Raw genomic sequence first — 13,149 nt, 5'->3', positions numbered from 1 at the left:
AACCTGCGAGGTGATCTGATTGGGATTCTTCCACTTGCTCAGATTACGAACCTAAGGGGGCATAAATTCAAATTGAGGAAAGACAGTTGTAGAATAGATGTGCGGAAATTTGCCTTTAGCTAGCGGGTGGTTAATTGTTGGAACAAACTTCCATCTGTCGTTGTTGAAGTTGATAGCTTAAATAATTTCAAGGAGGAACTGGACAAACATTTAGAGGGAATGGTTGTGTAAATTTTTTTTTTGGCTGATGCTACATAAGCTCATACGCTTGCTTTCTTGCATCACATGCCTTTATTACTATTACTATCTTTTTCTTTTTTTTTTGCACGATGTATATCCAGTTTTCGTGATAATAAAGAGACTACAATGACTACTTCCTGCAGGACCAGTGCTTTCGCTTTCTGCCTTTGGGAATGCCACCGTGTTGTCTGATGTAAGTGTAGGCTTTAACTTTGAGCTGGATAGATGAGTACTTGATGGGTCCCTCCTTTTAATTCCCTTGAAGGCATTAACCCTGTTCTTCAAGCTCTCATATTCTCTTATTGAACCCTGAATTTGATTTGTACCTATTTCCCCTCACACCCTTTGCAACGAAAACAAAAACGGCATCCTACTTTGGGTGTATTATGACTTGCTACAGATTGCTCTGCAAATGTGAAACAAGTAGCTGTTTATAAGAAGAAGAAGAAGAAAAGTGCTGATTTCTTTGTAGGGTAAGTGCCCGCTGCCGTTCTAGCCTGAACCAGCGCATGCCCACTACTTTCAACTCTTTGTGTTACTACTATAACTTGAGGCATGATTTCAGCTTAAATTTAAGTTAAAAATACCACACTAAATTAAGAGATACATATGTGTAATAATAAGGTTACGCTATTCCCAGGGCGCCTCCGTAGCCAGGTCGGAAGAAGCAGCAGTGCGTAGCACATGCTTCTTGATTAGACCTGGGTTCGAGCCCGTGACCACCAAATACGGAGGATGCGGAAAGGTCAGGGAATGACAACCGCATATTCCCGGAGCAATATGGCCTTAGTTCCTAATGCTCCCAAAAACCAAATAACAAGCGAAACAACAAGCTATTCCCAGGTTATGCAACAATAGTACGCCTGTAAAATTACATTATGTATTATATTGTATTATATACAATGCATACGTTATAAAATAATGTTTGCGCTGTTATAAATTTATTGTTTACACATTTATTAAAAACACTTCTAATATTAATTATACTTCTACAGAATTATATAAAATATTAAGTGGCGTTTACATCGTTCTTATATGAACATGATCAATGAATTTCCCCCAACTTTCCCATTTTTTTTGAGCAATTTGCAAGGTCAAGTAAGAAAAAATCTTGCCTGCTTTATCATCATTAATACAAATCATCATCATATCATCATAAGGCCATACTCCAATATACGGTGCCCCCTTGTAATTGGCTGTCAGAATGGGGGAAGCAGTGACTGACAGGTTTTGATTCCGCCTACTGACTGCGTCCCCTCTTCGTTTCACGTGGATGGCACGTGACACGACGTCACTGGAGCGCTAAATGCGAAATTCGTTGCGTGTTCTTTCTTTTGAATGTTGGTTTTTAGTGCGTACGGTGCTGAGCTGTTACTTCTCTGGTTATTGCCTCGTGGTTTTCATTTTGTCGTTATCCCGTTCCGTCCTGCTGGTAAACTGTTTCTTTGTTTTTTGCTGCTGTGAGGTGAGTTTAGTTTGTCTTGTATTTCTGTGTTATTTTCACGTATTATTAACGTAGTAGTGTGTCCGTTGCGTTTTTTTAAAAAAAAAAGAAAAAATTGTATGTTGCCATTTTGTGCTTATGCAAAGAGCAATTTTATTGTTCGTTGCACGTGTTAATTGACTTTCGTTTCTGTTTAGCCAGAAAAGGTTATGTTTTCATGCGACTTCGGGAAGGATTCAAGCAAAAACCAGTCGTTGGACGAAAAAAAAAATGTATATTGGGAATTACGTTTTTAATTGTCTTTCGTTTGTGTTTAATTAAAAATGGTAGGTTACCTTTTTTGCGGGGCTTCGCGAGTTATTTGTCGAAAATTGGTCGTTTGCTGCGTCTCATTGTATTTTTTTCGTTTTGAAGAACGTTTTTCAATTGGGAATTACGTTTTTAATTGTCTTTCGTTTGTGTTTAATTAAAAATGGTAGGTTACCTTTTTGCGGGACTTCGCCAGTTATTTGTCTAAAATTGGTCGTTTGCTGCGTCCCATTATTTTTTTTTCGTTTTGAAGAACGAAATTAGTGTTTAATTTGCAATTATTTTGGCTGCTGCTCCGAAAAAATTGCTGTTGCCGATAATTTTGTTATTTTTCGGTTCCGCCGTACTGTTATGTCGCGTGACATTCGCCACGTGCAGTTGTCGAGAAGAAGAGGGGGAACGCAGTGAGTGGGCGGAGTTACGAACCGTACGTCACTGCTTTCCCCCTCTTCTTCTCGACGTAATTGTCAAAGGGGCACCGTGTTCTGGAGTATTACCCATCATAAATACAAATAATGACGGCACTACTGACATGAAACAAAGAGATAAAAAATAATAATAATTTTATATATGATCAAGGCTTGATCTCCTCAGTTTCTCCTTTATATGATTTTATATATCTCTACTACTGCCTGCCATTTTTAAAACTATTTCCTGTTTTGTAAACATCTCGTTCGCACCGTTCCCTACATTGTGAGGGATGCCCAAATATGTTTTGTAGCGTAATGTATATTCATATTATATACGAGTATTCTCATTCCGACTTTATTTGAAAGGATTTGAATCAGGACTGGGAACGAGGGCAAGATCTTATATGGTTTTAGGCACATCAGCGACTAAAGCCACAATTCAGCTGTGTCTGTAATTTGTGTGTATTCTGTGGTCAATTTGTATGTTTTTCTGGAGAAATATCCGTGCTATCCTCGCCTGAGAACAACTAACACAGCCACGTTGTGAAAAAGGCTCATAAAATTCCTCATATTATCGACGGGATTCTATTTTTTTAGCGAGTTGTTGATTGCTAGAACAAGTTGCCTTCGCAGATAGTTGAGGGGTTTTTTTTGGCCAGTGCAGCAAAAGCCTGTTGCTTACTTGCACTATATGACTAATACTAACTCAGGTCTTTGCCACACGGAGTGGGGAGGACGACGGTTCTGCCAACTGTACTACCCCGCGAGGGCAAAGGGGCATATCCTCCTATAGATACGTGAATGAATGATACACCTATAGAGTTCTGAAACGGCAGTTTCACCCCAAAGTAAATTCTTTATTGTAATTGTTACAAATCTGGAGTAGAAATAGAAAATTTTACGAAATGGAATGCACGTTAATAAATTATCTTATTTTTAATAACCGAGTATGTACATGGTATTACCACTGTGTGTGTGTGTGTGTGTGTGTGTGTGTGTGTGTGTTGCGAACCCTAATACAAATTATAAATGACAACAAAATGATAATTATGTTATGGTAAACTTGTTTAATCATGCCATTCCGATATGAAGCGCGCAGTGTTCATAACAAAATCTCATCCTCCCACTTTTTTTTTTTTACTACTTCCAGGATTTTTACAGAAATGCCCCATCTATTTTAGACAGCTTCAAATTGTGTGTACGATCCAGTACAGAACTACTGACAGTTATTTTTAGTTAAAATAAAACTAATAACCCCAGGGGCTCACATCTGGCGAGTATGGGCTTGGCAGGGTCCTGAGCTGGATATCATCATTCTTCTCTTTTTTTGGTGATTCCCTCCTATTTCTCTCTCTCTCAGGGTACTCAAATTTTTTTTTTGGCTGGTGCAGCATAAGCCTCGGGCTTCCTTGCACCATATGGCTAGTAATATTAATAATAATAATAAGACGTTATTAATATTTGTTTTTTTTTTCACAACTATTTTCAAATTACAGATTCGGTAGATAAGGTAATTCTAGCAAAATAATCTTTAGAACTAAACTTACATTGAAAACCACGTGTGAGATGTGTGAGAAGATGGTAAGAAGGAAAGGTGTGTCCTTCGCACGTGCGACTTTATTGTAAATGTTGCTTCACCGCACAACACCGAAATACTAAGCAAAGGCTACTCTTTACCTTTAATTCGCTTTAGGCGAGTTTTTAAATGTAAAATATGATTTACTTTAAATGTAATAAATAGGAATTTTTAATCAGTTATGCTGTTATGCAGTTATGATGACAGAGTATAGAAAAATTGAAAAGATTTTGTAAAAATGACGAACCACTATACTGTGAGGAAATAGTGTCAGCTAAACAAGTGAGTTACAAAATGTAATAAAAGTTCTGCGATTTGAAAACACAAAAAGACTTTAAACAGTTTTGCTAATGCATATTTGAGGCTATCACTAATTATCTAATAACCCATTTTTTTATAATTTCTGCACATCACTGTTCTCCCCTACAACAACAGTTTTGATCGTCTCTCCAAGTTATTACAAGTTATTACTCTGGAGTAGTCTCCTTACCCCCCCCCCCACCAAAAAAAACATAATAATGGATCGCAATATTTATTTAGTTTGGTCCTTTCCCCTGTTATGTAGTTTATGGAGGACCTTTTAGTGATATTATTCTATATACAATAGGTATTCTACATGAAATGCAAAATGCTAATATGTGCTGTATTTTCATAGTAAAGTGTGATCATTTTTCCGAGAAAACTATAAAAACCACTCCCTAGAGTGCGGTTATTCAACCAGTAATAATACCCTGATGACAACTGCGGCAGAGATAAGAATTCTCCAATACATGCATTGATCCTTACTGCAGCACATTGCCATATAGAATACTGCACGCTGACATACGAAACAGCTTCCCTGACGGATAGAAAAGCCGGTAGATTATTATGAAAAATTCAATCAGAAATGGAACCTAATGTGATGTTAGCCATTTTTCGGAAGGGGAAGAAAGTTTTCAATATTTACAGACTATCAGAGATAGTATTTTAATATATAAACGCTAAATATTATATTTATGTAGTAAGCAATTACATTTATATAGAGCAAATTATTAACACAATTAATCGTGCAATGATCAGTAACATCACTGATCAGTAACATCAGGAAAAGGTTCAGGAGTGGTTATACAGTAGACTTTCAGAATAAAGGCACCTTCGGGGATTCAAGGTGCCGTTATTTTGATTTTTCCGTTATCTAGAAAGTTTTATTTTTAGTATATTTAATGCAGAAATAATGCGGCTAAATTAGAAATAGAGAGATTAAGAATTTTATTAACTGCACATAAAAAATATGAATATGTTGACGATCCAATGTTATATTCTTCCATTAATATTATATCAAGTTTAGTCTGTGCGAGTAGCACAGTTTTATCGTCACCGTCCTGCACACACACCGGGTGGAAAAGGCGCAGGTTCGAACCCCATTGATGACGCGAGGACTTTTATAGACTTTTTTTTTTTTCACTCTGTGGATGAGTTAGTAGGTCTCAGGTGTAGATAGCAAGGTTTTTTCGTCCAGCAAAACTGGCAATTCGATCACAGAACACAAGCAATTTGGGGCACCTCCGTAGCCAGGTGGACAGGAGCAGCAGTGCGTAGTAAATGCTTCTTGATTAGACCGGGGTTCGAGCCCGTGCCCACCAAATACCGAGGATGCGGAAAGGTCAGGGAACGACCATCGCATATCCCTGGAGCAATATGGCCTTAGTTGCTAATGCTCCTAAAAACCAAAAAAAAAAAAAATAAAAAATAATAAATAAATAACAACAAGCAATTTGTAGACACAATACGCATGGGTTATGAATTAACTTTAGGGGTGACCCTAATGTTTGGATTATATCAAGTTTTTCAGTAAGCTTTAATATTTTTATGTTTTTTTTTTCTTCCTCTCTGTATGAGGTTTGTTAACTTTAGGAGCCACAGTGAGGGATTTTTAATTTAAAATGTTAAACAGCGGTATAATTCGTGATATCAGTACAGAATTCACTTTCAAAATGGCGAACGTAAACAAATACAGTAATCACGTGACTTGCCGTTTTCTTTTTTCTGCACTGCAAAACATCTGCGCTGTATATAAACATTCGATTTCGATGTGCCGTTAGCCCGAATGTTCCGTTATTTGGGGTGCCGTTATTTCGACAGTCTACTATATTAAGCTTCATTAATGTTATTAATCAGATAACGGCTTAACCATATCCACAAATAACACAAAGTCGAGGAAGGTGGTTTAGACTCGTTCGCATATACATTTACTAAGGTTTCCTTGGCGAATCCTAACTTCCCGGGAAACCACAATATATTTAAAATTTATCTATTTATCACAGTATTTATCAAAAGTCATGGAATACTTTGTCAATGACCACAACATGCAACACTTACTGCCCCTCAATGTTTCAGTGCTCGTGAGGGACTATCAAATAATTTCTAGTAGATGCGTAGTATAATGATTCAGTCCTCCTTTAAATAAATCGTGAGCACCACTAAAATAGAGAATGGCTTGGCCTTGTCACATTTCTGCGTTCCAGTCCTACATTTTTTTTTTTTTCCTTGTTAGTTGTTGGCGCATCAGCTTCTATGGCCATAATGCACCTCCCAAAGTTTTTGCATTTTACTGTGATCCAAGCCCGAGGCGGGAATCGAACCCGCGACCTTTGGGTTGCCAGGCAGGCACTTTACCTACCTGGCTAGCCCGGTCGGCACCAGTCCTACCAAAAATGTCCGGCTGGGTTGCGGCGGAGCTTTACGCTGCCCACTGCAATGTTCCAAACGTACTATCTTGAAACCACGCACAATCCTTGATATCTACGCCTGAGCTGTGGTAGAAGGTGTAAGGGCAATGTCATAGTCGTGAAGAAAGCAGAAAGTATACCGCATGTGCAAGTAAAGTCATGGCAACGGCAAGAGTTGTTTAGTCGTGTAAGAGTTGTTTCCATAAAACTGCCACAAAATAGAGCAAAAAGAATTTACCAAAACTTCAATCCAGGAGGCAAAATTTACGGTCCATTGGTCTCAGTAGAGACCAGTGGACCGAAAAAACACGTTGTCAGTTGTTGACTTCAAATGTGTAATTCCTGAAAAATAGTAGGAACAAGCATTTTTCCATATGCTATGCAATTATCATTCTCCTCTGAAATCTGTTAAATCTACTGATATTGATATTCATTCTATGTATTTATATGCTAAATCTAGCAAACTTCATTTCAAATATGTATGCTGTACAAGTTTGAAACGAATATGAGCCGGGCTAATCGCTAATCACTTTTATAGGCGAAAATATTTACATATTTCGTAGTCATACAATTTCGTGGAATCATGGAGTGTCCCATGACTTTTATTAGGATAATGTAAAATATGGTGCAAAGTAAAAAAAAAAGTTCATATAAACGTGAGTCCGATTCTAATCAGTTAAGGAGCTATGCACAAAAAACAAACGAAATTATGATTACATCTACGCATATATTTATTTTGTCTGTAAATTGCGTGTCTTCTCTGGTCGATTTGCCTGTTTTGCTGGACGAAAAAAAACCCAGTTTCTGGGGGGAAAACCTTGCTATCTACGCCTGAGACCGACTAACTCAGCCACGGAGTGAAAAAAATCCCATTAAAGTTCCTCGCGTCATCGACTGGATTCGAACCCGGGCCTTTTCCACCCGGAGTAGGGAGGACGGTGACGATACCACTGTGCTACACGCTCAGACTCAGCTGAATAAACCGTCTATATCGACATCTGGGCTGACTATTTCCCTCAATTATTAAAGAACTTTCGTCCTCGCGGTAGCACAGTGGTGTTACTATCGCTGTTTAGACAACACCGTTTGGAGAAACCCTTGCTTTGAGTAACATCAAGGGGGAGAGGGAATTTTTGCATTTTTCACAAGTTGGTAGAGTTTGTTGGTCTCGGGTTTTTCATCTAGGAAAAACCGACCATGGAATATACACAATTATACATTGAGTATCCACTTTATTATGTACATTGCTAATGGCAAGTGCTCCCCCTCATCGCCCACAGAACAGTTTGAATCCATTGCAGCATGAACTCAACGAATTGTTGAAATTGGGCAACAGGAATGTTGGTCCATTTTGACTCAATTGCCTCCCATAGTTGTTTACAAATTTGGTGGGTGCGGATCTCTACTCTGAAGAGTTCCTTTCGCCGTATCTCACAGGTACTGAATTGAGATCCGATGATTGTAGATGCCACCACAAAATATCAACCAGTTCTGTACGATTGTTTAACATGGGGCATTTTTCTATTGGAAATTATCCATTCCCAGATGGATATTTATCTGTAGGTATACATGAGGGTGTATACCCTGCAGCCATGAATATATAAGGTTGGTCGGAAACAATTTTTAGATAACCTGTAGCATCCAAATTTTCTACTGGTATCAGAGCCCTAATGTGCACCAAGAAAACACTTTCCACACTATTATCACCGACAACAACAGACTGCATTGTTGATACATGGCCAGATGGCTCTACATTTTCATACTGTTTTCCCCGTATTCCGATTCGTCAGACCAAGCAACGATTTTCTAATCCTCCATTGCTCAATGTTGGTGCTCATGAGCCCAGTATAACTACACCTACTTGTTTTCTGCTAAGAGGAGTGGAAACTGGTTCAGTTGTCGGCTGTAGTATCCCATCCTTGATAAGGTACGACTAGGTGTACGTTCTGAAATGACCCTTTGATTACCATTGTTGTTCCGCGTTATTATTTGAGTGACTAGCATTTCTGTTAGTTACGCTGAGGAAATTTGTCAGCCTCCATTGATCTCTCGCATCAAGGAACTGTTTCCTACTATATGATCACCGTTGGGTGGATGTTATTGGTTATAGGTCAAATCTCGATACACAGGAGATACGATTGTATATGAAAACTTTAGCAGGTTTGAAGGTTCCGATTTGGAGACAACTACTATGCCGCATTCAAAGTCACTTAAATCTTTCGCCTTGCCCATTGTCGCATTGAATTGTATACGCACAACGTCCCTACGTATCTGCCCACCTGCTTTATCTCGCATGATAGGATCATCTAATGCAGTTATTGAAGCAGCGCTCCGTTTCATGAAAAGGGTAGGTGTACCTAATAAAGTGTCCCCTCAGTGTAAACTTGGAAGGGTGGTTTGGCAATCTCATCAGACATCTCTGGAAAACATTAACCAGGAGTTGAAGTCTGTGCAAGCACAGTACATACGGGCTCCACAGCCTTATTTTTCATGGAAGAGCGGCGGCGCGTAAGCCAAACATCACCAATACCTTATGGTGCAAGGAACGTCGTAATTGGTCCACAGAGCAGTGAAAATTGGTCTGATGGAATGACTATGCCCTATTCTGATCAGATGAAAGGTTGCTGTTGGTTTTAGATCCATTAGCAAACTTAGGCCATATTGCGCCATACCTGTAAATTGCTGAGTTCTGTGGTCGATTTACTGTTTGCTGGACGAAAAACCCGAGTTTCCGGGAGAAAAACTATGCTACTCTCGCCTGATACCCACTAACTCAGCCACGTTGTTGTTTAAAATACAGAAAAATTCCTCACGCCATTGACGGGATTCGAATTCAGGTCTCTTCAACCTGGTGTGGGGAGAACGATGATTATACAAACTGTGCTACCCACGAAGGCCCAGATGGACGAGTGCGGTGCTGAGGATGCCTGGAGAACGTCCAGGGGCGGGTCGTCCCAAGGGTGAAAGGGGGTGCACTGCACGCAGGCGCCATTGTTCAAGAGGCGCCTGAAAACCTGAAACTTACATACGCATATGAAGAAAATTTTAAAGGAGACAAAATTTCAATTGACACCAGGGCGCCACATACCTTAGGAACGCCCCTGAGACGTCTATTGCTGAAGTGCAATTGTGACTAAAATGAATTTCGGAGGAGGTGCGGTTATGGTGTGGGGCTGTTTCTCGTGGTATGGCCTGGGACCTTTGGAGGTCGTGCGGGAAAACATGAAGGCCGACACCTTCCTTAACATTTCGGATAATTAAATGCTCTATACGATGTGGCAGCTCTTTGACATAGACCCATATTTGCTTCAACAGGATAATTCTCCACTATACCATGAGTGCTATTCGAGAACGGTTCATGTATATGGAGGTACAAAAATTGGAATGGCTGGCGCAGGACCAATTTGAACGTTTGAGGATCAACTGGAACATCGGTAAGGGGCCAAGATAACATGTCCCACATCGTAGTTCAGCTGGCGAAATCCGTAGGAGAAATCCTGGAGACCGCAATTAATTAAATACACCTTGGCCACTGTTCTGCAGGAGGAATGGAGGATTATACTCGTTTGTTTGTTTGTTATTTGGAGCATTAGCAACTAAGGCCATATTGCTCGGGATATGCGGTGGTCATTCCCTGACCTTTCCGCATCCGTATTTGGTGGTGACGGGCTCGAACCGCGGTCTAATCAAGAAGCGTGTGCTATGCACTGCTGCTCCTTCCCACCTGGTTACAAAGGCGCCAGGAATATACTCGCTGTAATCTATCGATCGTTGGTGGAGAGTCTACACATGAGAATAGAGTGTTTATAGTGACCAAAGGGGGAACTCACACTCTATTGAAATGGGTGGCAGTTTCGTCAATGTGAAATTGACGTGTGTCCGGATAATGTTTTTGGATGACAGTGTATGACACACAATTAATACATGAAAGAAATTTAATAATAAACTTAAGTATTAGCAACGCTACCGCAAAAAGAAATGTTTGTATAAGATGTTTCAGACTACACAACAATGTATTGCTTCTTCGTTGTTCTTAAAATTTACTCAAAATTCTCATCCTAATGATATAAAAACCTTTAATCTTTACAAAAAAAAAAAAAGAAGAAAGACAAAATAAAAGAATGAATGTCATGTATACTTAATCGTTTTAGATATACTTTCTCAGTGGAAGCAAACGGAGAATTAGTATCAATATTGACAAAATGATGCACGGAAGCAATTATGTACCAGACAAAAAAAATAAGTGAATAAATTAAATTAAATTAAAAAATTAAATAATGTAACCAATTTAGCCTCCCTTCACTTCACTTTATATAAATACTTGAAATTCCTATTTCTTTCCGTGAGCCGTATTCATACAACTCTCCTTAAATTTAAATAAGCTTCCAAATTCCACACCGGTAAGTGGGATATATTGTTTGCTTGTAATAAAGAATTTTTTGATGACAAAAAATAATTAAAAAAACGTTTACAGGGCCATCGATATCGTTTGTCAGTTTATTTATCTATTAACAGCTAAAAGGATTTCAGCTTTGTTTGGTTATTTAACATTAAGTACCAATATAGCTTAGCTAATATAGCTTAGCTATATAAGACCAATAAGCATCAGTACATAGTTTGTGTCAATTTCGTATATTGATGGCAATTTGCCTGTTTTGCGGGATGAAACACCCCGGGATTCCCTGAGTAAAACTATACGGCCATTGCCAGAGACTGACTCGGCAAGTGACATGTAAAAAGTTCCTCTCATTTAGACGGCGATGGAACCCAGGCTTTTTTTCACAGGATATAGAAAAGCAGCGATCGTTTTCACTGCGATCTGCTACGACTCCTCCTTTGAATGCTTGCTTAAAAGTTCCAGAACATTTTCAGTGATCTTTGGATAATGTCCCAAATTATACAATCAACAAACAGAGTACATTAATTTTTTTTCAAAAATTTACTTGTCATCGAATAAATACTCAAGTACTCTCTGACAACATTTATGCGAGCGACAGGTTTATAAAAGGTTTCCAACAAAGGAAAATGCTAAAATCACCTTTTGGTATCTTCTTTTGCTTTGTTTAAATTCTTACCTCGTCTCCCTTCGCCGTGTACATTTTCCTTGCCTCCTTCAAGCGAATAGATTGACCAAGATCATTTACAACTTCTTCAAAGCTCTGAGTGGTACGCAAGTTCAGAAGAACACGGTTATACACAGTGGGATTCTTATTACTAATTACAGTTATTTTCATCCCTTCCTGGTGACTTGGGAGAGAACGACTGCGAACATTACTGGAATTTTTCAGTCGTTTCTCTTTTGTTTCTTTTTTTTTAGGAGAAACGGGGCGGAAAAGTTTTAACTCTTCCGGACGCAAGGGGACAGCAACCGCTCGATGTGGGGATTGATTAGGTCGAAAACGTTCTGCTTGGCCATACGGCATTATTTGGAAGTTCTTGTTTCCGGAGACGACGTAAGCTTTACCATCTTCCAGATCGTCAAGTTCAGTTATCTTCTGGCCATCAAGATCAAAAATAAAGCGCACACCCTGGGATATTTTAGTCCTCTGAGTGAGATAATCACAAAGATGCTCGAGAGATGAAAAGTCCTTACCGGGTAGTAGCGACACTTTTGTTCCCATTGAAAAGGGATCACCGTTTCGATAGAAAGTCAACATCCTGGCTTTCCTGCTTGATTTGAATAACGGAGCCGCTAAGGATTTATTCATTTCCAGCGCTTGATCGACTGCAATCATGCTGCCGTTGGGTTTCCGAGAATAGCTGGGTAGTTGACGAGCAAAGATAGTTACAGTTGTCCCGTCTTTACCTAGCCTCCAAATACACCGAAAATAGCCTTCTATAATTCCCTTTCTCTTCCCTGACTGCATGGAAAGCACCATCTTCGAAACTGTAAAAGCATAGACTGAGGGTGATTAGTTTCACGCACACAGCCTTTGTTATCATAAATCCATCCCCTAACAACTTCTTTTAATACAGACATTATGTTTACGTGGTGGCGAGACACCTTATAAGTGTTAACTCCTTCGTGCAGCGGATGCAGGCTCATTTCCGTTTACTAGAATATCGAACGACTATAGTGGTGCCGTCTCCCGGTGGCTGTGTTTTAGTGAGTCGCTGTTCGGTTAAACCAAGAGAATGGTGGAGGCAGGCATGGTCAGTTATTGACGTCAGCAGGTTTTTTTGGACACAGCGCAGTAGTTTAAATCATAGTATCTGCATTGTGTCGTTGCGGAGATTACAAAAGGTATCACGCGACTGCAATATTAGCATTTGCATTCCATATATTAAAATATGGACCACTTACTGCACTGAAGTTTAGCAGTATGCCCCAGCAACAAGTGCTGTACAAATGAACAGATCTCCAATGGTATTTTTCAACGTGACATCTAAAAGGAAATCGCTTGTTGAAAAAAACTGTGGATGTTAGGTGAAGCCTTCATAATAATATTCTTTAAACCGAAC

The 13,149-nt window shown here is 39.3% G+C and overlaps 1 protein-coding gene across 1 annotated transcript in view; it reads right to left on the bottom strand.

Moving 5' to 3' along the window:
- The window catches only part of LOC150079270 (echinoderm microtubule-associated protein-like CG42247), a 202,901-nt gene extending 190,335 nt beyond the window's left edge, over positions 1-12,566 (bottom strand). The window contains exon 1 of the mRNA XM_090383013.1: positions 11,763-12,566. Coding sequence (XP_090239139.1) covers positions 11,763-12,566 — 804 coding nt within the window. The remainder of the gene's footprint in view (positions 1-11,762) is intronic.
- Positions 12,567-13,149: the final 583 nt, after the last annotated feature.

The sequence above is a fragment of the Mastigoproctus giganteus genome, chromosome 10 (assembly GCF_048544385.1).
Source record: "Mastigoproctus giganteus isolate SK-2022 chromosome 10, ASM4854438v1, whole genome shotgun sequence".
Lineage (NCBI taxonomy): Eukaryota > Metazoa > Arthropoda > Arachnida > Uropygi > Thelyphonidae > Mastigoproctus > Mastigoproctus giganteus.
Note: the sequence above shows the minus strand (reverse complement) of the source record. Positions and strands in the feature narration are given on the sequence as shown.